This window comes from Nothoprocta perdicaria, unplaced genomic scaffold (assembly GCF_003342845.1).
Source record: "Nothoprocta perdicaria isolate Ctin4 unplaced genomic scaffold, notPer1 scaffold_52, whole genome shotgun sequence".
Lineage (NCBI taxonomy): Eukaryota > Metazoa > Chordata > Aves > Tinamiformes > Tinamidae > Nothoprocta > Nothoprocta perdicaria.
Genome location: NW_020455777.1, coordinates 3,886,257 through 3,912,559, shown reverse-complemented (window position 1 = coordinate 3,912,559; position 26,303 = coordinate 3,886,257). Strand labels below are relative to the sequence as shown.

The following is a 26,303-nucleotide window of genomic DNA, read 5'->3' as shown; positions in this document are numbered from 1 at the left end:
AATGTGTGTAACAAAACCCATGGTGGTTAGTTGTAGTGCATGCACTACCATGGCCACAGAAGCACTCACACATCCAAACCAGCTTATTACTGTACCAACACGGCATCACACATTTTATGTAGCACCATGGACAACTTTTATTTCACTGTGCAGAAGTATTGGTTTAAAAATACATTTTTTTGATGTTGAAAGTAATTTTCCACTATGTTGCATAATTTCATTAGGGAGCTGAAAGGTCCTTAGTTAACAAATTGGGAGTCTTCCCTGTTCAACACCACCTGAGTAAAAAAAAAAAAAAAAAAAAAAAAAAAAAAAAAAAAAAAAAAAAAAAAAAAAAAAAAAAAAGGCGGGGGGGAAATCATACATATGGAGTGCAAAAATAAACTTTTAACAGTTTGGCATATCACGGCATATCATGATGCTCAGGATGTGTTAACAGTAGCTCCCAGTAGGTTCATACTCTGCATCCTTGTGCATGCCAGAGACTGGCTACAAGACAGATCTTTATTCCTGTTATCCATATCAAATCTAGCAAACGTGTGCCCAAACCTGCTCCAAAGCTTTATTTAATATTCAAATACCTTAAGACACCTGAAATACAAGTAAAACACACTGAATTGCCAGGGATATGGTAAAAGGTAAGGAACAGAAAGGGGGTCCTGTGACAAAGGACCTTTATATGAATGACTGTAGTGAGTTGGGGCTCTGGCCACATTATCATCCATCTTACATCTCTGGCACTGGCTTCCCTGAGGAGGAGAAAGGTTGCCATACATTCCTTGCAGAAATGTTCTCTCTAAACAAATCCTTCCTGTGGCTTTACTGCAGGTGTCAGCACAGCATGCCTAAATTTGTCTGCGAGATCTGCCCATACATCAATAATTTCATAACCTGTGGATGTCAAGAACCAAGATAAAATAATAAGCACACTCCAGGTTGAATGAGGTTAACTAAGTTGCGTTTAGTTTATTAATTTTACCCATATACATAGCTGGTTTTATAAACACCACGTGAGGAGGCAGGATAAAACGTAACAAAGTGGTAGGGATAAAAAATTCAATATGTAACGTGCCAATGTACCAACTGTGCTTTATATATACTTTACAATGAAAACCAAACAAATCAGAGCTTTTCAGAGGAAGTACACATTTTATTTTGAACTAGCAAATTTAGTTTATTAATAAGTAAAAAAATAAATCTACAATAGCAACAGTGCAAACACATCAGAACTTGCATGGCATACAGAACACAAATGAATAAAAATTATTATACACAGGGTCCGATATTTCCTATGTTCCTGGCCGTGACATGTGCAACAAACAACAGGGAGAGGAGTATATTGCAACATAAACATGAAGATGAGCTGCATATTACTGGTTCTGTCTTGTATGGTCTTTCTATTTCAGGAGGTAAAGCTGTCATGCCTTGGATCTGGAATTAAAATCACCAAAAAGGGTCAGAATTTCTCCAGAGAAGACTAGGAGTCTCTGTTTTGCTCTCTAAATATTTAGCTTCTTGCATCACAATCTATGTTCTGCTCTGTGTTGCGGTTGTGATTCTTACTGTGGAAACCTCAAGCTCAGTAAAAATTCGTATATTCATATATTTCATGCTCTGTTATCAGTGGCATCCRTTCCTTTTAATTTGTGATTAGCCCTGGCATCCTAAACCAGCAGAGTAAGATTAGGCTTTCATTGCMTGATTTGTATGCGTTTTCTTTGTTTTGTAGAGTTATAAGAGATAAGAAAAGAAGCATACATTATTAGAGTGTAATAGTCATATTGAATGATATTTGAACCCATTCTTTTGTACATACAAAGCTTATATTTGTATGTACAATGCAATTAATCAGGCACTCATCTATTTCTATATATTTTCTATTTCTTACTCCTCCCTAAGAACTTCGTATAATTTTTAAGCAATTTGAGATATTCCCCTGCCTGTCCCAGCTTTGATATGAAATGGGAAAAATGTGAGTACACTGTTTGGTTATGTTTTAATGTGCTCCTTACTTGCATAGTTTAATTCTTAAAGTAACACTGCCAAGTATAGTATATTGAAGACAGAAGTTCTGTGAAAAGCAAGCGACTGAGCACAAACATTTCTGAAAGTCTGAATGTCTACTTATAAAGTATGAGCTTGTCTTCAGGGTTTTTCATGTTGCAATTATCCTGCACTGCTGAAAAAATAAACCCTCCAAATATTGACTCAATCTAAGCAGATGTAATACAAACCTAAAACTGACACCATCCCCAGAGAAGAAGGAAGGTATTTTCAAGTCACTTCCTCTGTTCCAAGCTTTTTCTTTCTTCTAACAACTCACCGATTGTTTGGCTATTCAGTTTAAGTCTGTTCTTGATTTTGATGAGGATGGCAAATTAAATGTAATATTGTCCATGAGGGAAGGAAAAGGAAAGAGTCCTGATCTTAGCTTTGACGACTATGCCTTTAGTCATTTGAAATCAGAAACTAATGATAAAAAGCAAGAACTAAGCACTCTTAAGTTACAGTGAGATCACTCTTTGACTATGTTCTCTAAATTGTGAGCATTATTCTTTCATTCTGTAAGATAAAAGGGAACAGCATTTTCCAGAAAGCATATCATTTAAAAAGTAAAGCCCATCCGCTCCTGATAAAATTTACATGTGTTTTCCATCTTTTTAGCTTGTCCTCTGGTAAATAATCAGGGAAAGAGTGGCTATGTAGTTGCTACTGACAAATAGTGGTAAAGGTCAAGAAATTTCATAAAAAATAGTGATTAGTCATAGGTACTGTCAATAACTGCTTTTCACAGAAGGACCGAAGTACAGTAATATAAAGAAAAATCAGAACATCTTTGATTAATAATAGCTCGTGGTATTTCATGCACATCCTGCAGGCAAAATAGTCTGATCAATACTGGAAATATTGGAGAACACTGTTGCAGGAAAGGGCGTTTCTCCACTGTCCTTAAAGCAGTGTGTGTTCAGCTAAGAGATAGAATGGCCTCTTTTGGGGTGAAAAAAGGTCCTTTTTTCAGGGGGAAAAAAGGTCCCTTCTCAGAAGCACTTCACCAGTAGTGTTTGGTATCAACTCTGTGATTTTAGACTGGCTAAAAATCGTATTAGGATATTGAGGAAACAATCTTGAATTTGGCCTCAGTATAGGAGTTCAGAGAACTTTAAGTCACAACATATGTTTTCAGAGTCTCTTTCATGGATCATACTCTGATGATCTAGTAATTCTTTACCAACACATATTGACACTGAAGATAATATTTTCTCCCTGAGGGTACTCTTAAAATACCATTAGACATTTAGAAGAAACAGCTACTTACTGGCCAATTATTTTTATCTTCCAATTTATTAATCAAGAGGAATGAAGAAAGGAMGAGCACAGAAGATAAAATCTTCAAAAGGGTACATGGGAGATAATTAGTGTAAATGTATTTTTTGATCCACTACTGAAGATATCTCTGAGACATAAGCCTAACAAGAGGTAAGAGATGTAGGGAGAGCATTTATATAATCTTAGACCACTTAGAGATCTGTGTTAAAGAAGAAGTTTGTTTCCAGATACTCCTTTGGCAGTTAATACAGCAGAGTGATTCAGACAACAAACCTGCTTTAAATTTAACTCATTCATTTAAAGACCGTAACTGACAATGGAGGGAGTCAACGGAGATTTGTTTTCAAAGTTGGACACCTTGTCTGGATACACATGGATGTTCTCACCAATGTTCCAGATGCAGTGGAAGACTCCATGCTTCCATTACTGACTTCAAATGCCACTTGCAGTTCTAGCTTTTCTACTCTTTTTAAGATACTTGGAACTGGAGTTAGGTGGAAACAATAAAACCATTCTCATCATTAGGTATTTCATTTCTGAAATGGCCATGTAAGCTGTGTGAACACACACAATCAGCTACTTATTCATACCTGATCAAGCAGCAAATGTCATATCAAGCAGTTTCATGTCATTGTCATTAATACTCTGAAAGCTCAGGAACAGACTTACCGACCACTCCGCATTGTCTGTTTTTGAACATCGCACATTCACCGGTAGTTTAAGAACCAGTTCATTATAGGAGAAACCCTCTGATTTGGACCATTTGAACTTGTTCATTGCATCCATAAAAGACAGGTTTTTGTATTGCTTAGGACTCTTGATAATAAAAGGCCAAGTCCTAAAGAATATAAATAAATAAATAAATAAATAAATAAATAAATAAATAAATAAATAAATAAATAAATAAATAGATAAATAAATAAAAAAACAAACAAACAAACAGATAAGTGTAATGCTATTCAGTTGAGAGAAATGAGGGAAGACTTTTGGATAATCTACTCAGAAAACAAAACACTTTAAACTTATATAATTACATGTAACTCACATTCTCAGCTGGTAAGAACTGATGTAGTTTCACTGACTTTAATAGACCTTTGAAAGTCTGGTCTCAGTGTCAGACCTGCTGCCAGATACTTTTAAAAGTGAAGGGCATTTAAGAAACAAATTACATTGCTTTTCTCTGATCTACAAACTGAATACACAGGAAATTCAAAACAAACCTTCTTTGGTGACTTTAAAAAAAAAAAAAAAAAAGAGAGAAAACAAAAAGGCATCCTCCCTGTTAGGCTTGGCAGGCAGCACTGCAAAGAAATATTTGCCATTAGAAAGCTTCTTCCAGATCCCTCTGCCTAGCTGTGGTCACAACTTGGATAATAGGACTAAACTCAGCATAGCTCCTGGGTTGCTCTAACATGTATCATTTGGCAACTGTCATAAAAGACCAAGTGAAAATAACTGGAATGGAAAGTGTCCTGGACATTGCTGGTTGACATGTCCTGGCACCCTGTCTGCAAAGAAACTTTTGGTAAAGCTTGAGAAAGAAATCTGTTATGCTGTCTCTAGAGATGTGACAATTCTCCCATTTTTTATCCCCATCAGGAATGAGTGAGGTCCAATCCTGTTCCCTTCCCGAGATGTGGAGAGGAAAAGAATGATTTCTCCTGCCAGTCCCAGAAGAGGGAATAGAAAAAAAAAATGAAGAAATCTTTTCTTGATTGTTTCTTATTTGATTCCAAGAGAATTAACAAAAAACAGCATGGTGAATACGGCAGGCTTTTAAAAACAGAAAGTCAAAAGCTGCTAGTGCAAAAATGAATGCTATTGACTAAAACTTTATTTAACTGATGGAAGTATGAGTGACTCTTTGAAATAATTTAGACAGATGAAGTTGAGATGCATTCCATACTTAGGTATGTGGGATATAATTTTAATCCCACCTTTACTTTATATTATTGTATCCTATTACTTTTTCATCTCAGCTTCTCATGACTTATGCCACTGTCTGTATCAGAGTAAGGAAAATAAGAGTTTTAAGGTGAACCAATAATGACTTGATTCTGCTTCCAGTTTGTTTTCATGTGTAAGTCAAGTGTGAATTTAGAGAAGTCAGTGAAGTAATTCTAGTACAAAACTGACACAAGAGAGATGAGCATCAGGTCACATATCCTTAGGCTGACAGAGCTTAATGAGACAAGAATTGTGGATTAGGTCATAAATACTAGAGGCATTAATAATCTCGTCTTCTAATTACTATTCCATACACAGCAGACAGTCTGCATACTTACTCTACTCAAAACATCTTCATTTCCTCAGGCCAAATGTACTTTTTTTTTCCTTAAATACAGTTATCATGAATGAACACTAAAGAGAGTTAGAATATTTTCTTTCTAAGCTCAGAAAGACTTTCTTTGGTAGGAGCTGTTTAGAAATTATGTTCTTCTAGTATTAAAAGAAGTTGTAAATAGAAATGACAAGAAAAATGAAGCAGGCACTGCACTGTGACTTTCTTCAAACTTTTCTGTTGCAGATACAGACTTAAGACCAGTAAACTTGTACAACAAACAATTTTGCAGTAATAAATTTAAGAGGTTTTGTTAAGAGTTACTGCATAAGGAAAACTAATTTTAAAACATGATTATAGGCTATTAGTCTAGCAATTGTATTTTAAAATCCTACTAGTGCCTTCATTTATGGCAACTAACTTTATCAATGTAATTTGCACTTCAACATTAACAATGTACTACGACAAAGAAGTAAGGGTCATTTGAAAAATCAGATTTGTAATCTCACAGACCAAAACAAATGACAAAAATATATACACACATTAATAAATATTTCACTTGCCTGACTGGTCGATATATTTCCTTTACACCAATAAACTGTAGTTGTTCCATTATGTCTGGAATACTTGCACATCGGGTGAGGTTGATTCTTGGGTAATAGAGTAGATACGACAGGCACATTTCATCCCTGGTGCTCAGACCACCCTGAAAATGAAATTTTTCTTTTATTTAAGATAGTTGTGGAATTTCACAGATAAAAGCACTGATTAGCATTTTTATGATAATTAAACRTGTAATGAGAGGTCCAATTTGACAGGTATCTTTTGCTCATTAGATTATTAAGTAAAAAAAGTTACATAATTAGTTACAAAATATCTTTCAAGCTCAAATGGTATCACCTGAGCTTAAAAGACATCAGAAAGAGTGTCCACCAACTTAATTGGTAGTAGAGTAACAGTAAGCTTCATATTATGTTGAAAAGTATGATTTGAGAAGAACAGATCTATTGCAGACTGTCTCTAAGGTTCTTATATTCACCATGCCTCAGAAGGATGGATTCAGACTGGAACAGATATAGAAAAAGTAGAATGAGCTTTTTTATGAGAAGAGATTAAATGAATTTTGCTTAGTAAAATGGAGGTTGGGACAGAATATATTTCTACATGTAATCTCATCATAAATACATAAGTGAAAAAGAAAAAGAGTGGTTATCAACAGATAATGTTGACTTAAGAACAAATAAGCACTAACTATAAATGAATACCTAAAAATAAGAATTTTCAACTCTCAAAAAAAAAAGTCATGAAATATTTTTCCATTGAGAGTTGTGGGCAAACTACTAATTTAAAATTGATCTTGAGAAGTATGGACAAGATAGTGATATGCATGTTCCTAAATCCTGTGTGAGAACAGTGCCATGGATATCAAAAGTCTGTATTTTAAAAACGATCATAATAATCCTTATGACTTTAAAATCTAAGAATCTGTGAAATGAACACTAACAATACATAGCAAACTGAAACAGTCTAAAGTGTACACAGGATTTAGCAGGCAGGTTCACACTTTTAATAGCATCCTATAAAAAAAAAAAAAAAGGTCTTTAATATTGTTTTTGTACTTATGTTGATCCATTAATATTTTTTCTTACCCATGTCATACGAATTCGGTCCACAGTACTGTAGTGACATTCTGTGATTAAATTATCCCCCTGAAACACAAGATTTAAGATGTTCACTATTATTTTTATTAGCACTAGCTTCAGGTGACCAAAAATGACTGTGAAAACTTAAGCAATAAAGGTTATAATAAAGGTTATAACAGTCAATGTGAGTTTTTGAAAGAGCATAGAATTAGGTAATTGGTCTAGACTAGAAYTGAGCATTTAGCATTCATATTGTCTGAGATCCTCTGTGATTTGTGACTGATTAAATGGAGTCTTATCCTGTATTTCATACATTTTTTTTTCAAATAGCAATGAAAATGCCCAGTTATGATCCTACTTTCAGGGAAATTATATATGCAGACAACGTGCACACACAATTTTTGCTCCAAAAGTCTTCCAGTGCTACTTTGGGTATCTTGCCCCAGGCTCTTTCATCCTGCCAAAGTCAATAAATTTGTTGCTAAATCAGGAAAAGAAGGTTTTCCACATCACAGTAACAACGATTTAACTACCAAGCCTCGGAGTAGAGGAGTGGCAGGCAAAGACTCATCTACACTGACAGATATGTATGGGAAAGGCTGAGTGATTACCTTCTCAAGTACCTGCAACTAACTTTCTGCTGTTTTGACAAACTGATCTACAGTGTTTCTAAATAAAAAGAAATGGTAGTACATTTATCCTCTGTACCTAACTAAACGCATATCTCAAAATCACCCATATTATCAAGTGGAAATAAAATTATTGAGGCATTATGCTAGAACATGTAGAGAAGTGTGCTATAGAGAAGTATTTTTGCATAAGGTGAAAGCAATAAATGGCATTAAGCAAGGCGCACTTGGGCGCACTGAGTATATCATATACTGTCAGATACCCCGTTTCTCTTTCTTTGCTGTCTACTGCCTTTTGTCCTGGAATTTTAAAAGGCCTTTCTCTATAATTTACTTGCATTTTCCTAAAAAGATTACAGGCTTTTTCTGTAAAAGGCATCTAAATTGGTCATTTCAGCCAGTCTTCTTCCTAAACCCYGAAACGCTTCTTTCCTGTAGGAGATAACACAAGTTTGTCTTTGACGTCCCAGTAGAGCACAAGATCTTCAAAGAGTAAACGTCGCACCTGCATGTCTAGGTTAAATTAAATAAGGAAGTTGCTATTTGGGATTCTTGCCTTTAAAGGACAAATAGCAAATTTGTCCCAGTTGGGGACAGAAGATATAAAGAAGGAGGAAAATGTGAATGTCTCAAACTATGATGTTCCTGACCATACTCATAGTTCAGTCATTTCATCGGCCTTTTCAACTTCCTAGCTTCAATTATGAACAAAATGTAGTTGTTTAGTTTTTTAGTATGCATTCCATTWGGTTAACAGGATTGTTCATGTGCACGTGCAACACAAGCGCAGCTATTCAGCTGGCCAGATCTGGAACAACCAAAACTCTGCAGCACTTAACTTTCTGTCCTCAGGCCAAAGCTTCAGAAATGCATTGCCAGATAATGAGATAAGTAAATAATTTTTTAAATGAGTACCCATTCAAAGAATGTAGGCTCTTTTCATGAAAAATCTATGGATAGTTAATCATTTAAAGTTTTATAATACATTTACATCTTTTTTAAGTATATTACATTATTATTACAAGAAGAGCAGTAGGGTTGCATAGTTTCTTATTCCAGAGTGCTTTTTTTGGTTTACTCAGCAAAACCTCATGTGGAACATTAGCAGTGAGTTTTTCTCCCAGCAGGAAATAAAAACATGAAATAACAGAAGGCCTACTTGGCTGATCTGTAAAGGCAAGTTTGCAAAGATGAATGCTTGCTGTGTGCAAGTATTTGGGATGGGCTGCTTAGTTCCACTGGCTCAGTAAAGCCACATCATGGTGTTTCCATTCTTTACTTGGATGGATAGATGGATGCACAAAGATGGTACAACCACACGTGCATGAACATACAATCTCCTTTGCACAAACATATATAGTAGTAAATTTCAGATCAGCTAATTGTGGGCATCAAACACACCCCAAACTTAGCTTAAATGGATAGTTCAAGTCAATTTTTTGGTGAATGAGCGGAGACATTTTTTTGGGCAGTGCATCTGTGACCTTGTGTAAGTGGAAACACAAACAAAACATCAAAGAAAAACAACAACAACTAAAAAGAAATTAAGCAAATCCTGCTGCAAAAATAATCCTTAATGTGAGCAAATGTTAAGCACACGTTCTCTTAAAGCACACTCTGGAGAACAGTGATGGGTGTCCTACAGGCAATATGGTCCTTTCTTCTTTCAGATACTGAAACTCCTGGAAGTTGAAGTCAAACTCATCATCATAAGCAAGCAGCTTCTGTTCCTCGCCGTTGCGGAAGTGGCGCATCCTGATAGCTCTGCCGGCAAGATGAGCGTGAAGAAGCACCGCAAACACATGAATCCCACCAGGCCTCTCAGCACCTAGAGCCTGGCCACGAAACCAACATCATTAGTGTGCCCAGACGCCAGGGACAAACAGAGCTAAGATATATTCAGAAATGCATTTCATGTTCCCTTAATCTACAGTAAAATAAGTGGCATACAGGCAGGAGCAAAAACAAATCAGTATGTGAAATTAAATGCATATATAAAAAGGGCGGTTTGGAGGGGAATTTCTTCTGTTTTTGGTAAAGATGCGTTTTAACTTGATGCACACAGTTTTTATCAAAATCAACTGGACTGCCAATAATGCTCAATCAAATATGACCTGTAAGGGTATTATATCAAAACTGGCATATTATTTCACTCCTTGGACTGATAGGGCTGAATGTGGATATTTAAAGTGAAAAAGCTTTTGAGTTGAGAATGTTATCTTCAATGTTGTGCCAAGAGAAGCAGTTTAAAATAAGATGATATAATTACTGTATGCTCTACTTCCTATCTTCAAGTAAGTTGGTAGTAAAATATTGAAGATTTATATCTGAAATTTTCTTTCCAGGTCAAAGCAATTTTAAAATGAACTTTGCCAGAACAGCACATATCTGACATCATTCTCATTGCAACAGAGATAAGCAGATCCAAAGTTTGGCTGTACTAARCTCTGACTCTTGGCTTGATCAGAGYCAAAACTGGAAATAACCTGTAATTGGAATACAATTTAAGTAAAGCTTTTATGCTGGAAACCTCAGTAACAACATTCAAAATTCAATATCACTAAGAACAAGCTTAAATTCTGTATCTAACATGCTCTTTACACCAAACTATAACATAAAATACAAATACTGATTTGGACAAATGACAAAATATCTGAGAATCAGAGCTTATGCAATACTTCCATAATGTACACATTAAAATCTTCCGTAGAGAAATTATTTTAACATTTTTAACAATTAAAAATTTTAATTTTAATTATTTAACAAAACCCAGGTATTTAATGAGTTCACAGTTTTGTGCTTTGGGCCATACAAAATAAAAACCTATTCAGGTTTTCAGTTTCTACAGTTGATCTAAGAACACTTCTCAGGCTTTCACTTCAAGACAAGGAGTCTTTTACACATAGATCTCAGTTAATCTCTCTCCATTTTTCTGCCGACTAACTATTCCAGCCACTAACAGCTTTGCYATAGAAGGTAAAGTATAAGTATAAAGTATACATTAAAGAGAAAATTAAATCAGTGTATACATTGCATCTCTCAGTATTACTTATATCAATAAAACAACATGAATACTGAATATCAGCTTAACAATTTAATAGAACTTTCTGAAATCTGAGATGACAATAATTTAACAAACTCTTTTTTTTTTTTTGTAAAGTACTAAGGTACCAAAAAGGTTCAGAGTTCTGGTGTGTACCATGAAGCAAATGTTATTGCTCACATGTCTTCAATGAGCATCTTTCAATCTTACCAGTAAGTTAAATAGGCTGCCCTAAATTATGTCTGCGAACACAACCCAGCCCCGTCAGACAGGAGACATACCTCTTCCAGACATTCCAGCGTGCAGTGACCCTCTGACACAAATTCAGGCATGCCTGGTGGGATATTGTGGAAGAGGCTAACCCAAAGACCGGCTTCAATAACCCCAGCATCATATTTCCTTAAAACTGGAGTATAAATTAGCCTCAGTCCAGAGTTATCTATCAAGCCTGCAACAAAAGGACACAGTCAATTGTGGCTATAAATCTGTACAAAAAAAAAAAAAAAAAGAAATCGAATCATTTCACATCTTTCAAGGTTTGTCCTATTTTTTTTTAAATGTATATTCAGGAATTAGCCTCAATAACCCACAAAAGAGTCAAATCATTCATGGAGATGCAGAAATTGTCTTGTGGGCAGCTTATAAGAAGTTTGTTAAGCATAATATTTTGGTATCTGCAGTGGTCAGAGGTGAATGAAAAACCTGTCATTTCTGTTAAGTGTTCCAATTGTTGCACAAGTGTTAATTTCTGTGTTAGCTTATCTATTATTCTACTTTGTTTTGCCCTTTTAAATGTTAGCTTTAAAAATTAAAAATGCAAATAAATTTCAAAGTACCTGAGAGAAAGCAAGGCTTCCCAGTGACCTCTATAAGTCTTCTTACAGACAAAATAGACATAATGGTGTCTGAAACCAGTTTATCAATATGAAAGCAGCAAATGCTAGAGGTATAGAGTAGGGTCTAAGGTGTCTAGTCACCCAAATAATTAACAGAGAGTAGTATATTACTGAGGAAATTACTRAGGAACAAAGGATATGACCTATAGACAGCCAATTAAGCATGATAATCAAGAAACCAGTAATGAGACTTYCCAGAGGATACAAATGATAATCACTGCTGCAGTGATATGTGCTGTCCCACAACATCTCAGTTTTAATGCACTAGGGAAACCAACTTCCTTTCCAATGCTCTTAGTACAACCTCATCCAGATGAATTTTTCCCTTGCCACGAGCTATTCCACATTCGGCCTGCCTGTTACCAAGACCAAAGTGTCAGACATGCTTATGTGATCTAAGGAAATGTGTTTCTGATAAACAGTTTCAAAAGCGACTGTCTTTCAGATTAAAAGCGAATGTTAACAACTTCAGAACCAGCAACATTCAAAAAGAAGCAAGTTAGGAGGAGTTGAAATATCTGTGAGTCTAACTGAGAGCCAACAGTTCCTCGGCCTCTGAGTCACTTGGGAAAACATTAGGCAACAGCACTAAGTGGCCCTGCTGGTAAACAGTGCGCTCCTTAACCGCGAGAGGCAAGCCTGGGAAAAACAGAGCTGGAACTGGGAGAAAAAAACTGCTTTTGTAGCAGTTTGACCACCGTGCCCTCAGTCCTGGCAGGATGGAGGTGGGGGAGCCAGCCCTGCACAGCAGCCTCATCCCTTCAGCAACCCTCCAGCTCCTCACACTCTTGCATCATTTGCTATATTAGCAAGCAGAGAAGGACAACTTCATTCCYGACACCCATTCCTGCCTCCACAGTCTGAATTTTCCCTGCTCTTCTGTGGACATATGAGCATCCCAACAAGGCCAGACTGTCCCCACTGCTTACAAAGGGGCAAGAAATGTGATTAATCCCTGGCCTCTTTAAGACACACAGCATCAGTGATACAAATGAAGTTTATTGACTCCCCTGCAAATGTGCATTCTGAATGGATGGCATTTGTCATTGTTTGTCAGTTTGTCCAAGCAATTTTAAGATATCTCACCTGAGTTATCACAAAGAGGAGAAGTCGCAGTAAGGCAGAATGCACTAACCAGCACAGAGAGCACAGAGAGCTTTATTTAAATGCATGGGGATATAAAATAAGACCAGTGCATTATGCATTTTACCCAATTCAAGTGCACCAGGCATCAGAATATATTCAGGCATAGCAGCTCAATATAGTTTTGTTTAAGAACAAAAAAAAAGCACTACTTATCTTCTCAAGAGTCAGCTTTGAACTATCCTAGATTTTCTGGGGCACTTGGCCTCACAGGAAAACAGCTTTTTACTTCCTTTAAATATAAGTAAATTTTAGAATGAAAACTTAAAAAGAAATAAAAACCCTTCTCTTTTAAGGTAAACTGCTTTTACTGAGGGAATAGTCTGGCAAACTGAGACTTTCACGTTCCTTTGCTTTCAGAAACTGCCCTCAGCTGAGGTCTTAAAAATACTAGAAAAAAATAAATAAAAGGCCTTAAATGACACTTATTTTTAGTGTTTCAAGGCCAGTGAGTGCTGAGTAATTCTGCTCAGCTATGTGTCAGTCTGATTGGATCTCTCTATGAAAGGACAGGATATAGAAAGAGCATAAGAAATGTAGTGATAAAGAGATGCATTCATCTGGTCCAGTTCTCTGGATATCTGAATCTCTCCCTTGTAATTACAAGAAACTACTGACTGGAAAAAAATGAACCTCATATTGGTTTTTGCTGTTTGCAGTGGGATGCAACAGGAAATGCTTGCATCCAGTACATTTCCCAATCTTGCGTATTTTAAAGAGTATGAAGGTACAAACCTTCTGTATATGATGGGTTGTCATAATGCACCTCCATAAGTACAAACAGAGGATCACCTGCTGTGCCAATGGATAAACCAACATGAGGCGGGTAGGTGAAGCCCTGGAATTCAAAACATATTGCTGTAAGATTTTTTTACAATGTTTATTCCTTTTTTTAATCCATCCAACCATCCATCCATTTATCTAAATGTATAATTGTAACATTATATTTTTATATACACATATAAAGAGAAAGCAAATACTGAATGCATTAAATCCTTATGTCAACATAAAATATTAGGTTCTCTGCTTTCTAGAGGATATAGCCCAGAGGAACCTGGTCTGACCTCACAGCTGACCCTGCTCTGAGCCGGAGATTGGACTAGAGACTTCCTGAAGTCCCTTCTATCCCAAATTATCTTATTATCTTATGATTATTTACCTTGCATTTGTTACTTCAGCTAAAAAGGAAAATCCATTTTAAAAACATAAACATTGCATCATTATGCAGTTAGTTTGACAATAAAATCCTTATTAAAAAAAAAAGAGACTCTTCATTTAAAATGTCCCTATTTTTAAAAAGTGGTAATTTACAGGGGATACTGAGGTTGCATGCAATAACATTGCTTTCACTGTACAGATCCTTAAATTCTGTATTAGTAGGAGATGTGTTGCAAATAGTTTGCAAAATTGCAATAGTTTGTGCTGGGCCTGTTGCCCCCACGCTGTGATTCAGGGTCATTTCCTTTGGACAAGCTCTGGCCTGACCCCATACGCTTAATGCCATTAGTGGCTGAGGGTGCAAGGTTCAACCTCAAGATGTGCGAGGTGGATTTCTCCCAAGGGAACTGTGCACAACCTCAAACTRTTCATCATGCAAAACAGATCTTTGTATGTGGAGAAAACTTAGAGGTTTACTTCAAAAGCACAATTCTGATCCAAAGTGCAATGCTTCTAACTACTAAGTGAAGTCATCTAATGAATTCACCTTATCAGGAATCATATCTGCAACATTTTAGAGAACAGATATAACAATATTTTATTGTGAAGTTTGAGATCCTTTATAATTTTGATGTGCACTAATGAAATAATCTGATTGATACACACCAATAAATATTATCACTTCTGTATCACATATGACAGAATCACAGAATGGTTGAGGTTAGAAAGAAGCCCTAGAGGTCATCTAGTCCAACCCCTTCTGCTCCAGCAGGGACACCCAGAGCACAGGACACAGGGTGGCATCCAGGTGGGTTTTGAAGATCTCCAGAGAAGGAGACTTCACAACCTCTCTGGGCAGCCTGTKCCAGGGCTCTGTCACCCTCACCGCAGAGTTTCTCCTCATATAGAGATGGAACATATGGGTAAACCGAAGCCCTGTGATCTTCATGGCAAACCTTAGGGTAACCCAAATCTGCCAGATTCTTCTCTACAGAGTTTTAGCAAGGCAGCCATGCTTGCAAAAGCCTTCATAAGCCTTGTTAAATTATAATTTATTTATATAAGTTTTTTATTTCACTTGGTTGAAAACAGTTGAAGGTACAAATACTAGGTCAGAGTATAGCTGATGGCAAAAAAAAGGCCCAGAGTACACATCAGGGACAATGCTCAAAGTGAATCAAAGCTGCTTTTGATGGGTATGTGTTGCAGCTCTGTGCACAGCAGCTCTGAAATCTCTACCAACAGTCCYCTGGGCCAGTCCTAGGGCCACATGATGCAAACAAAGGCCATAGATATTGCAATCTGCCTGGTGTCTGCATCACTGTTTGTGTGGGCACACAACAAATCAGTGGGGTAATGAAGGGGTGGGATGTTTCTTTTGTAGTAGTGCTGAAAGTACTGATTGGAGTCTAAATATGAAGGAATATGAAAATACAGCTTGGGATCATTAGGGCACCACATACTCTTTTCTGTAGATGTAGCCAAATGCCATGAAGCAAGTGATTTTTTTTTTTGTGGGATTTACACCAACATAAGATTGCTCCTACATGGAAATGTCTCTTAGACCTGACTAGGGTAATTTCAGAGTCACAGAAAGGGGCAACACTGTAACCAACATGGTGATGAGGCATGAAATTAATTGAAACAACACCTAACTTAATTAGGAAAGTGTATTCTTGCCTCCTTGTCCTTTATACAGTTGCCTATATATGGTACTTTCACTGCTCTCTTTGGCTACAAGCAACAGATGCTGGCTGGCCATTAGCAGTGGCAGTGCATTTGATCAGATGGAACAATCTGATAAGGAGACAGACTTTCACGCTCCTGAGTTGCCTTTTTCCCTATAAGGCAACAGCTACCTCTATATTATTTTCATTACATTTAGTTTTTCACTCAGGATGTTAAAAATATTTCATACTTAAAAGGTCAATAAGAATTTGGTGGTGAGGCATTTGTGGACTGTGGTTATATATATACACACACCTTTAAAAAGAGATAGATTAAGTAATCATTAATATACTAGGAAGAAGCTTTATAGTAATACTCCCTTCAAGCCCTGTTGATGATCCATCTAGAAAGCTATTTATCCTACCTCTCCTCCAATGGCCCATGCAAAAATGACTGTCTCACACGTGAGAAAAGAATCTGGCATATTGGGGTGGTAACATTCATGTCCATAGTCCAGCACACTGTCGTTCAAATTGCTGYTGCACTGATAGAGTAGGATATGGTGCACCAGATTCTCATGGCCTTTCTGTATTAACGGTTCAACCTATTGACATTGAAATAAAAAAGACAGAAAACACATCTCAGATTTGATCATTTCAATGCAAATATTCAGACAGAACTGCAAGTTATGTGGTACATTTATTTTAGAGGAGGAGGTATTAGACTGCATGTAGGTTGAGATGAGCTTTGGCTCTCTGCAACTCCAAATAATAAAACAAAAAAAAACTCTTACCTCTACTCTGTCAACAGGGAATAGAAAAAGTTCTGCATCCCAGCCAAACCTATGATGTTGTGAATTGTCTTGTTTTCTATTCTCCCACCCCAGTCTTGCACTCTCTCTTGTCTTTCTCCCTCCTTGATCTTGCATAACCACATTTAAAACTGAAATAGATATAAACCAGTCAAATGTCTTTTAACATGCAACAGATTGGTATTTAAAGTACTCAGAAACTTTTGTTCCCCTTTTTTGCCTCTTCTGTCCAATCTTAAACTAGAAGTGCCCATAAATTCTATATATTTAGGGTGAGGTCTGCAAGTACACCCCATATTCCTTAGAAGCTTAACATATACTTTCTGTTTCTTTTGACATCCATAAAAAATAGAAAGTTTCCATTCTGCTAAACTGCATGGAGTTTATTAACATGAACACATTCCTTAGAGGTTGGGTGTTCCTGTCTTTTTTGYGGCAGTAATCAGCTAGAGGGCTCTTAGGAGTGCCCTGGTGCCTCCAGTAAAATTTCACCACCGAACTTAAGGGTAGGTTGAACTGATTTCATTTCCATCTAACATTTTATTCACTCTGTCTTCGGATGGATGATGTTGTCATGTCTGCCTGAGATCTTATCCCTAGGACAAACATGAATACTACTGAAGCAAAATTATTTTTGATTTTCAAAAAGATTATATTCAAAAAAATCAGCATWTGGAAAATAATATTCAAATGAAAGGAATGCTTGCTTTTACTTTCAAAGATTTCATCCCATCCTCTACTATATCTACCTTAAATCAAATAAGAAACATTCTCTGCAAATGTTTTCACAAGAAAAATAAACACTTTTGGCAAAGCAGTATTTAATATGTGGGTATATCGTGCAATATTGCCTTTTAATATTACTAGGAAAAAGAAGTTACTTAAACAAGGAAAAAATGCATATGCACCCTATATTTGCATCCATTGGTTTTGCAGGCACAAGCACCCCAGGCAGTAGAGGTACAAATACCATTAGTAAGAACTTTTTTTGATTTTTTTAATTACCCTATTAAAATATCTTCAGTACAATACTGTTACCAGAAATGTCTCCCTCTTACCTTATACAAACCACTAAACTGAAGTAGAAAATAGGTCAGGGGAGGAAGAAGCAATCAGAGTTTTTGCATATCAAGACCACCCTTGTTGACATAAATCAAAAAAACTTCACTGAAGTCAGGCTCTAGGGGAGTCCAGTTCCTTGCTGAGTATCTCCATGTCTGTCCAAGAAGAGCAGAGCTGAAAACCACCCACTTCACTGTACTCAGAGGCCAATGGAATGATGCCAATTTAAACGGATGAACCAAAGTTTTATTTTGACAGCAAAGCTGAAATACTTCTTTGCATAGAGATCTTTTGTAGTAAGTAAGCCCTATTTTGGTTAGCATCACAAATTATAGTACTATAATTTTCAAAGTATTTTTAAAAAGAACTAAGATAATGCAGTCAGTTTTCCCACCAGATAAGAATTCATTCCCAAATATATTATAGTAAGAGACAAAGATTCAGAAATTCACTTCAGTTTGATAYTGCTCCTTACCTCTTCTACTTCAAATATTCACATATTTATAGAAATCACACCCATATCACACTATCTTATACATCCATCCATGTCTCAGCGTATCACATAATGTATAGACTAGTCACTGGGGCTATTATGGGGACATAACCTGTATCTACCAAGAAATAAGAGTGTTCAAAAATGTGGTAGTTCTGCCTGCTGATATAAGATCCCAGCACCCGCTGTGCTTACAATCACTGCTTCAAAAACAATTTCCCCTCAAAACAATGGGACATCACCAAAATCAGAGGCGCTCATCCGCCCTTGGTTCCTCAGTGGCAGTTACCTAAACAGTAACAGCACTTCAGAAAGTATTTTTGTTCAGCTTTCTTTAGCTAAGAAAAGTAGAACAAACCCTCAAGCATCTTTCCAATGCATCCTGTAAAGCATTTTATATTCTTCAGAGCATTTATAAATAATTAAGAGCAGCAGTTTGACCTTTTACATATTTTTATTACAATTTGGTTAAGGAATGCTATCTTTCTCACCTTTTAAATAAACACAGGAAAAAATTACTAGGATGGGTAAAAAATACATTTTAATTGTAAGAAAATTTCATTAATCACAAGTTGTTTATTTCCCAGGAGTGTATGGGAATATTTTCACGATCAGATCTCACAAATTTCTAGTCTCATTTCTGACTGAAACAAGAGAAGGAAGAAGAGTAGCCCCACTGATCTCTTCAGGTTCTCTTTTTCTACTATAAAGAATAGCTAAATATGTGTACTAACTGGAGTACAACTGAAAAGAAGAAAAAAATATTTTTTCTATTATCTGTCTTAGTGATAAGCTAGAGAAGGGATTTAAACCTCCCATTCCTACATCCTAGGTGAGTGTTGTTCTGATTAATCTTAGACATTTGTTATTTCAGTTTACAGAATAATCCAGTTGCTTACTCTGTTTCCCTCTTCTCTCATTTTCCATGGAGAAAGAATATCTGTTCAACTTACCTTGCTCCAAGTTGAAAAGAAATTCCAACTTTTATTTTTTTCCCCCCAATAAACAACAATGAACAATGATTGAGTTCCTCAAATACAAGACCAAGTCCAGCAAGTCACCAAAGAACTTAAATGTGCAATCCTAGGTGTAAAATGAGTTGCTAAAACAGGTAACTACAATAAAATATGATGACTGTGGTCTGGTTTCCAGAATACTCACAGCCACAGTGAACCGTAACTCAACTTGTAGGCCTATTTCCTACTAGCTTATTCCTACTTTAAAACTAAATATCAATTTAAACCCTAAATATAAGCAACTAGTCTTACAGTATGAACTGTTGAATTTATAAGTTCAAAGTTTCAATTTATTTAAAAGATTTAAAAATAAAATTTGAGAGTTTTGATAGCCTTTAATTCCCAAACCACAGAACTGAAAACAAAGTTTATCTAAGGTCTACTCTTATAAATCTCCAGTCTTAATAATAGTGGACTAATGCTGAAAAGTTACCATGACTTTCTTGCTAGTTTGTCTTGGGAAATAACCCAACTTTCAGGCAATTATACAATAATATAATGCAGTAACTTAGGGCAAATTATTGAAAATACAGACAAAAATGTGATAAAAGTAGACATATTACATAAAAATCAACATATTCTACAGATTTCAGTGTCAAAATGATTTTTGTTTGAATTGTCAATTATATTTAGGCTTGTTTATATCATTCTTGTAGTTTAAAGGGACTCTCAGAGATACTGGCACTTGAGGAATTTAGGAAGTGCCAATGGAAGTCGATCTTTCACTTCCAGCAATTACAAGGAAACTTGTGGCTTTAGCATGTAATTCCTTCCTCTTTCCTTGCTAATTCCTACCCACATCTTGTTGGCCATGGGAGTCAAGAAAAAGTCAATATTCAGACACCGTTACTTAATTGAAAGAGGACTGTAAAAAGAAGTGTGTATATAGTTACTGACATATTCATTTCTCCATTTTACCCTATTCTGCTCTGCAGTGTGGCAGAAATGCAAGGCAAACTCAGCTGTCAGGGTTCATCTGCTCGCCATGTCCAGAACAAGCCTGCAGAGACAGCGCCCTGCCAGGGCAAGTCCTCAGTTTGGCCCCTGCAGGCAAAGTGCATTTTCTGCTTGACATTTCCTAACTGCCAGAGGCTCAGAGAACAAAAGCCCCATATCCACCCTACATCCAAATACTAAAAGCCTTTGGGACTGCAAAAAAATATGTAGACACACAAGACGCGATCTCCACTGCTTTTCACCAAACTCACAAAAAAAACCCTGCTGTATTCATGATGATTTACTTCCTGCATCCTGCTTACCTTTCTTGCAAATTTGTTCTAAGGATATTTTCTAACCAAGTACGCCAATATGTATGAACAAATCYGACTCCCAATGACAGACAAGCAAAAATGAATATGCTATAATTCCCCAACCCATCAGACTGCAGTTTCCTAGGAAAGGAGCATCTAAAATATGCTCAAATGCATATTTTCAATTTGCATATGGTTCAAATGCAAAACAAAGATCATGCCTTTTGTAATCAAAAGTTGAGGTTATGGTGTTTAGGCTCATTACCATGACCTGCACCAGCTGTGTAGTTTCTGAGGCTTTTACAAGCACTGTAACTTCTCTCAGCGGATTGTGTCTCTCAGCACTTCTCAAAATGTTTACTTTCAAAGAATATAAAATAATAAATTTTCATCTTATTGTAATGTTAAGGTAGGGTGTATTTCCTCCTGCTAACAGAAACTCTATTAGAGTCAACGAACTTACACTAACAGGAAATGCTTACATTTTCTAGCACATGGCTGTTTGGCTTCAGCTTTTCTCACTCTTCTTTCTATTTCATATTATTCCTTCTCCTACTGCACAAATTGAAAATACCCCTTCTTTTTAATAAAAAAAGAAACAAGTCAATATAGTCACATCACAGAAGCTTGTATCTCAACCTGCCAATAAGGAGAGTAAAGACACTAATGTAAGGCATAATAAATAGAGTGAATATGCAAACTGTTCAAATGACCCAAGCAGTCAGGTTGCCTAGCAGGGGGAAAGAGCTGCACAAAGTTGGAAGTTTTTCTTGCTTATTCTTATTTTCTCTTCCTTTCTATTTGCTTTGCTTTCTTTGATGTCACAGCTGTGGTTTACTCTTCAGGCCCGTTTATGTGYATGATGAAAATGAGTAAACTATATACATATTCTCCTTGTAGCATCCTTGTTAAAAAAAAAATAGTCCATTGAACTTAAGGAAACAAAATGCTGAATTTATTTTTGTATACAAAAACAGCAATGAGTTTTTGATCTAGTTCCAGTGATGTTTTTACACTGAAATATCAATGAAAAATACTGTTTTATTTGCTCAGGCTCAAAAGCTAGTTTCCACTCAATTTTACCTTTTAACATCCTCAAACGAAAAGTGACACTATTGCACATCACACAGTGATATCTAGCCTTCTTTGGCTGAGTGTATACCAACAAAAAGTGGTGAAGGACATTTCCTCAGTCTTGAAGCCTTCTGAGATGGCACATTCCTATATTCATATGGCTAAACTCTCTACTACTTGATTATGTAATTCCCAACCTAGGTAAGAACTATTGCCTTCTTATTGATCACTCTGATCATTCTCACTCTGCTGCTTCTTTCACAAATCCATATGCATATTATGCATATATTATTTGTTCTTTAAAGTAGACACTGTCTTCTTTCTAGAGATAACCGATATTCTTATGRGTTGGGTTTTTTTGTTTGTTTSTTTCTTTCTTTCTTTTTTTGTCTTTTCAGAAGTCTAGTCCTGGAATAAAGAAACATTTACCTAAAATATCTCTTTAAATGTTTCACGTTTTTCACCAGAAAAGCAAACATTGAAAAATACTTGTCCTTAAAACGTTAGGACTTTTTTATCAAAAACTTTTTTGATTTTTTTTATCAAACACATATTTCAGCAAAAAAGTCAATACGAACATGGAGTTATGTTCATATAAACGTCCAGAAAGAATAACACTCATCATTTTCTCTATAGCATTGCCTCTTACACTCAACCCAGAGGTGTGCTAAGTGGAAGCTCCAGGATCTGGAAAGACACCTCTGCAATGGGACAGACATCAAAATCCATCAATGTAGACAAGGATTTGAACCTCTACCATCAAACAGTGACCTTGTGTCAGGAGCAAGGCCTGTCCTGGCCAGCCTCTGGTCTCAGTCTAACCTGCTGCAGACCTTCACCCCGGGGCTCAGGAGCGCAGGGGTCAGGAAGGGACCACCCTCCCCACTGATAAATTACTGCAGCAGTGTGCAGCACCTTGAATGCTCCATGGGCTACAGCTGGGCATGATCAGTGGCGTAATTTGCACATATACAGCCACTGTCCAGAAAACCCTATGTTCCTCTCCCTGGTGTTTCTGATACTTTCTCCATAAAAAGGAGGTATATTCTGGTGACTGACATGCGCTCAGTGGAAGCCACTGTTCACATACATTCACAGTTACCTATGCAGTGAGCATTGAAGCTTGCCTTAATTTATTCTCCAAATGTAAAACTGTTAATCTAAATTATTTTCATATACAGCATTCAAATTCTGAAGATGGGGAAAACTTATATACCCTGTTTTGTTTTTAATAATAATCACGCTTTTCGTATTTTAATATAAAAGAGATGGACATGAGAAAAACGTGCAGGCAGAAGCAACTTCCCGGCACTCTTAGAACCAAAATAATGCAATTAGGTAAAGTTTCCTTGGAGAATGGAAATTTTCCAGATGAAAAAGAGAGATTCCATACAACTTAAGGCATTCAAATTTGCTTGATTCATCCTAATATGTGTGTATTTTTCCCCCAAAGTAAGATTCAAATACACAACTGAAATAACAGTGCTGTCTTTTTTTTTTTTTTTTTCAAATTATATTGTTGGCATTTGGGTTTAACTGGTTCTGCCTGTAATTTAAAACACGTAACAAAATTCTAACATCAATGTGAAGAAAAAACCCTTAGCACATGAATTAGAATCTTATTTAAAGTGTTAAAAAAGTTATTTTCTGTTCTTGATGTAAACAAGAATATATTTGTTTACTTGGTGGCTATGTTGTTTAATGAAGTCTTTTATTCCAACCTTAATGATTCTGTGATTCTAAGATTCTGTGATTTAAGATTTATTAATGGTTACATTATGAACTAATTACAAGACTGTAGTTTTAAGCTGCAGAATTTTCATAGGAATAAAATATGTAATTTTAGAGAAAAAAGTTACTGTTGCATTGTTAGTTTGGAGAGGAGGCTGTATTCTTGAATTCACACAATTCCTTTCATCCACACATATTACTATAATTAAATAAATGCTAATGCTCAAGCAGTTCTTCTAGAATTCTAATCATGAGAAGAACAACTTAATTATTTTTATTGAGGAAGATTAATCAAATAACACAATAACAAATAAAAAAAGAACCATTTTAAACTGAAAACTAGACATGGGCTCGAAGTTTCTTGTTTTTACTGCCTTCCAGTCCTTTCCTCAATCTTTATTCCTAACTAATTGCCTGGAACTCTGTCACTCATAAGAGTTTCAGATTTTAAAAGGCATTCAGTAATTTAGAATAAGACCAAAAGAAGCCAACCTCAAAGTGATACTCATAAAAAAAAAAAAAGTTTCTCCTTCGGGTATGTCTGAAGATTTAAGATAACACATTTAGAAACAGTTGAAAAATACAACCCTGGGGAGCAATTTGATAAAATGGTTGGGTCAAGAAGAAACATGTTTAATTTGGTTATGCTTCCTGACAATACATTCATTGCGCTACTAAGCAAGAGGAGTACAGGCAGAGTAGCTGCTATATTCAGCATGGTCATAGCCTCCCAGTGCAGTTGACACACACCAAGCAGAATTAATCTGCAATTAATCAGTAACATCATTATTTGTCTGTGAAAACAATGTAATAATAAAGTTGTAGGCAACCAAACATGTTTCAGATCAAAAGCCCAAATGAGTAGCCTGCAAAGAGCTTATATTTATTCAYGACCAGTATATAATTTGAATAATATAAATAATAGAGTCAATGAAGGTATGTATTTTTGTTCATGAAATCACCGTCAACACGCAGTGAGGTCTATCTGTTTCTTTGAGGTGGCAAGGGAAGGGTTTTTAATTCCATTGTACCTGTTCTCTTTGATGATTCAGCTTAATAATATTATATGTTTTCTCACACTTTATACACTCCCTCATGGGAATGAACAAAAACTCTTGCCCAAAGACTGAATGTATTTACAATGTGGCCATTTCTGGTATATGGATATGAAATTTAATTTCTGACAAGTAAATGCTGACTTCTACCATGGAAAATCATAAGAAAGCATATATAAGGAAGATATTAAGTTTCCATAATAGTCACCAATTCATACTCTCTGGCACTTAAATCTACTAAAGTGAAAGAATAGAATAAAAACAGTAGAAGTCTTAAGATTTTAAAATGGTATAACTTCATGAGTCAGTAGAATRATTTCTGTTATGTTTAAAAAATTATCATAAGCATGAAAAGGAATCCAAATATATATTGCTGAGTAGTGTTAGGCACTGTCTATGTTAATTTTATGACCTCAACTTGAGTCAGATTCTGGTACCCTGCTGCAGAGTCCCAACAAACGTGAGTGGCACTTACTAACATAAAATACTAACATAAATCTCACAGAATCACAAGGATCATTTTCAGGTAACTTCGTTCTTCTGGAGTATCTGAAGAAGTATTATATATGCCAAGGAAACCTTCATTTAAATCTCAGTGCAAAGAGAAAATGTTCATCATSTACCCATGATTTAGCTTTCATTTGTGTGGATTCTGACACTATGTATGTTATGTGCAACTTCAAATAATAACTTTTGTCATGTGGCAGAGTGGCCACTGCTGTCAATTTTTTTTCTTTTGATTTTATCCTCAAGAGTCACTGAATCTATACTCTGGACTAGTATAACTAGCCACAAAGTATAACTAGTGAGCATTCAATACCTGGTCACTGGGAGCACAAGTGAAGAAAGTATAATACTATTCTCTGAAGACTGAAGCAATAGTTAATGCTGGGGTAGGAGTGCAAGCAGAGTACTGAAAGGAATCACTTCAGAGTGAGATCGGAAGTAAAATTTCTTTCCAGCTGCAAAACATATAAATGACATTGGAGCAACTAAAAGAGAACTTGCCCCAAAGAGAACTTGCTTAGGATGTTGATACTATGTGACTGCCAGATACTATGCGGACTGCCAGAAACAATTTTAAAAAGTTAGCAAGAGAGATRTCCTGTGATCCATCCAGATGATCTCACCTGACAGAGAGTAAGCCAAACCCATAAACTGAGATTTCACTACCTACAAACCTGCTCTTCTGGCATGCACGCAGACATGGTTTATAACTGCTTATCAGAGGCCCAGTCCTACTTTTTGAAATATTTTATTGCCTGCCACAACGAGGAGTGAGGATAGATTGACTGCAGACAGTTCCCAGGCATGTTTTCCTTAAGTTCTCAGCACACTAGCTAACTAAAATTAGCTGTTATTTTAAAACCATATACATATCTAAGGATGAAGAAGTAACAACAAAACAAAGATACAGCACAAAACCAAACAGGGTCATAATAGGAATCCTATACTGATGAGCACTTCGTGAAAATCTCAGAGATTGGAGATAAATCTCAGAGATTCACAAGAGTCATACCTTCCTCATGCTTAATTTTAACTCATGTTTTAAGTTAAAGTTCTTTTCATGTAAGATTTATATCTAACCAGAATTTAGATAACTTAAGACTTTCAGTTAACCACCAAGTCCCCTAAAACACTATTTTCCAACTACATGCTAGCATAGTTGACACATTGCCATAATAGGTGTTGGTTTAATTAAAAAAAAAAAAAAAAAAAAGGAATCAAAGAAACTAAAGTAAATTGAGTAGATGTTCAAGTTTGCTGATGACAGAAATCGAGTAGATTATTTCTGTATGCTAAACTTGGAATAACTAATGCAGCATTAGCTGCTTACTTTAAATTTTCTTACTGCAAATTACACAACAGAAATCAAAGATGATGACCACAAAATGAGAATATTTTCTACTAAGAAATAAAAAGTTTGGTATGAGAGTAAAATCTTCAGTCCCATCTACTTTCATCTTTGATCACAGAGTCTTAGGTATGCATATACCTTGCATATGAAATAATTTAGCAGGAT

The 26,303-nt window shown here is 36.0% G+C and overlaps 1 protein-coding gene across 1 annotated transcript in view; it reads right to left on the bottom strand.

Annotated features, from left to right (window-relative positions):
* Positions 1 to 1,107: 1,107 nt before the first annotated feature.
* The window catches only part of MOXD1 (monooxygenase DBH like 1), a 44,226-nt gene continuing 19,030 nt past the window's right edge, over positions 1,108 to 26,303 (bottom strand). Inside the window, exons 5-12 of the mRNA XM_026048212.1 lie at positions 16,213 to 16,392; positions 13,698 to 13,800; positions 11,205 to 11,371; positions 9,524 to 9,715; positions 7,258 to 7,317; positions 6,172 to 6,314; positions 3,997 to 4,165; positions 1,108 to 1,431 (exon numbers count right to left, since the gene is read on the bottom strand). Coding sequence (XP_025903997.1) covers positions 1,267 to 1,431; positions 3,997 to 4,165; positions 6,172 to 6,314; positions 7,258 to 7,317; positions 9,524 to 9,715; positions 11,205 to 11,371; positions 13,698 to 13,800; positions 16,213 to 16,392 — 1,179 coding nt within the window. The 3' untranslated portion in view covers positions 1,108 to 1,266. The remainder of the gene's footprint in view (positions 1,432 to 3,996; positions 4,166 to 6,171; positions 6,315 to 7,257; positions 7,318 to 9,523; positions 9,716 to 11,204; positions 11,372 to 13,697; positions 13,801 to 16,212; positions 16,393 to 26,303) is intronic.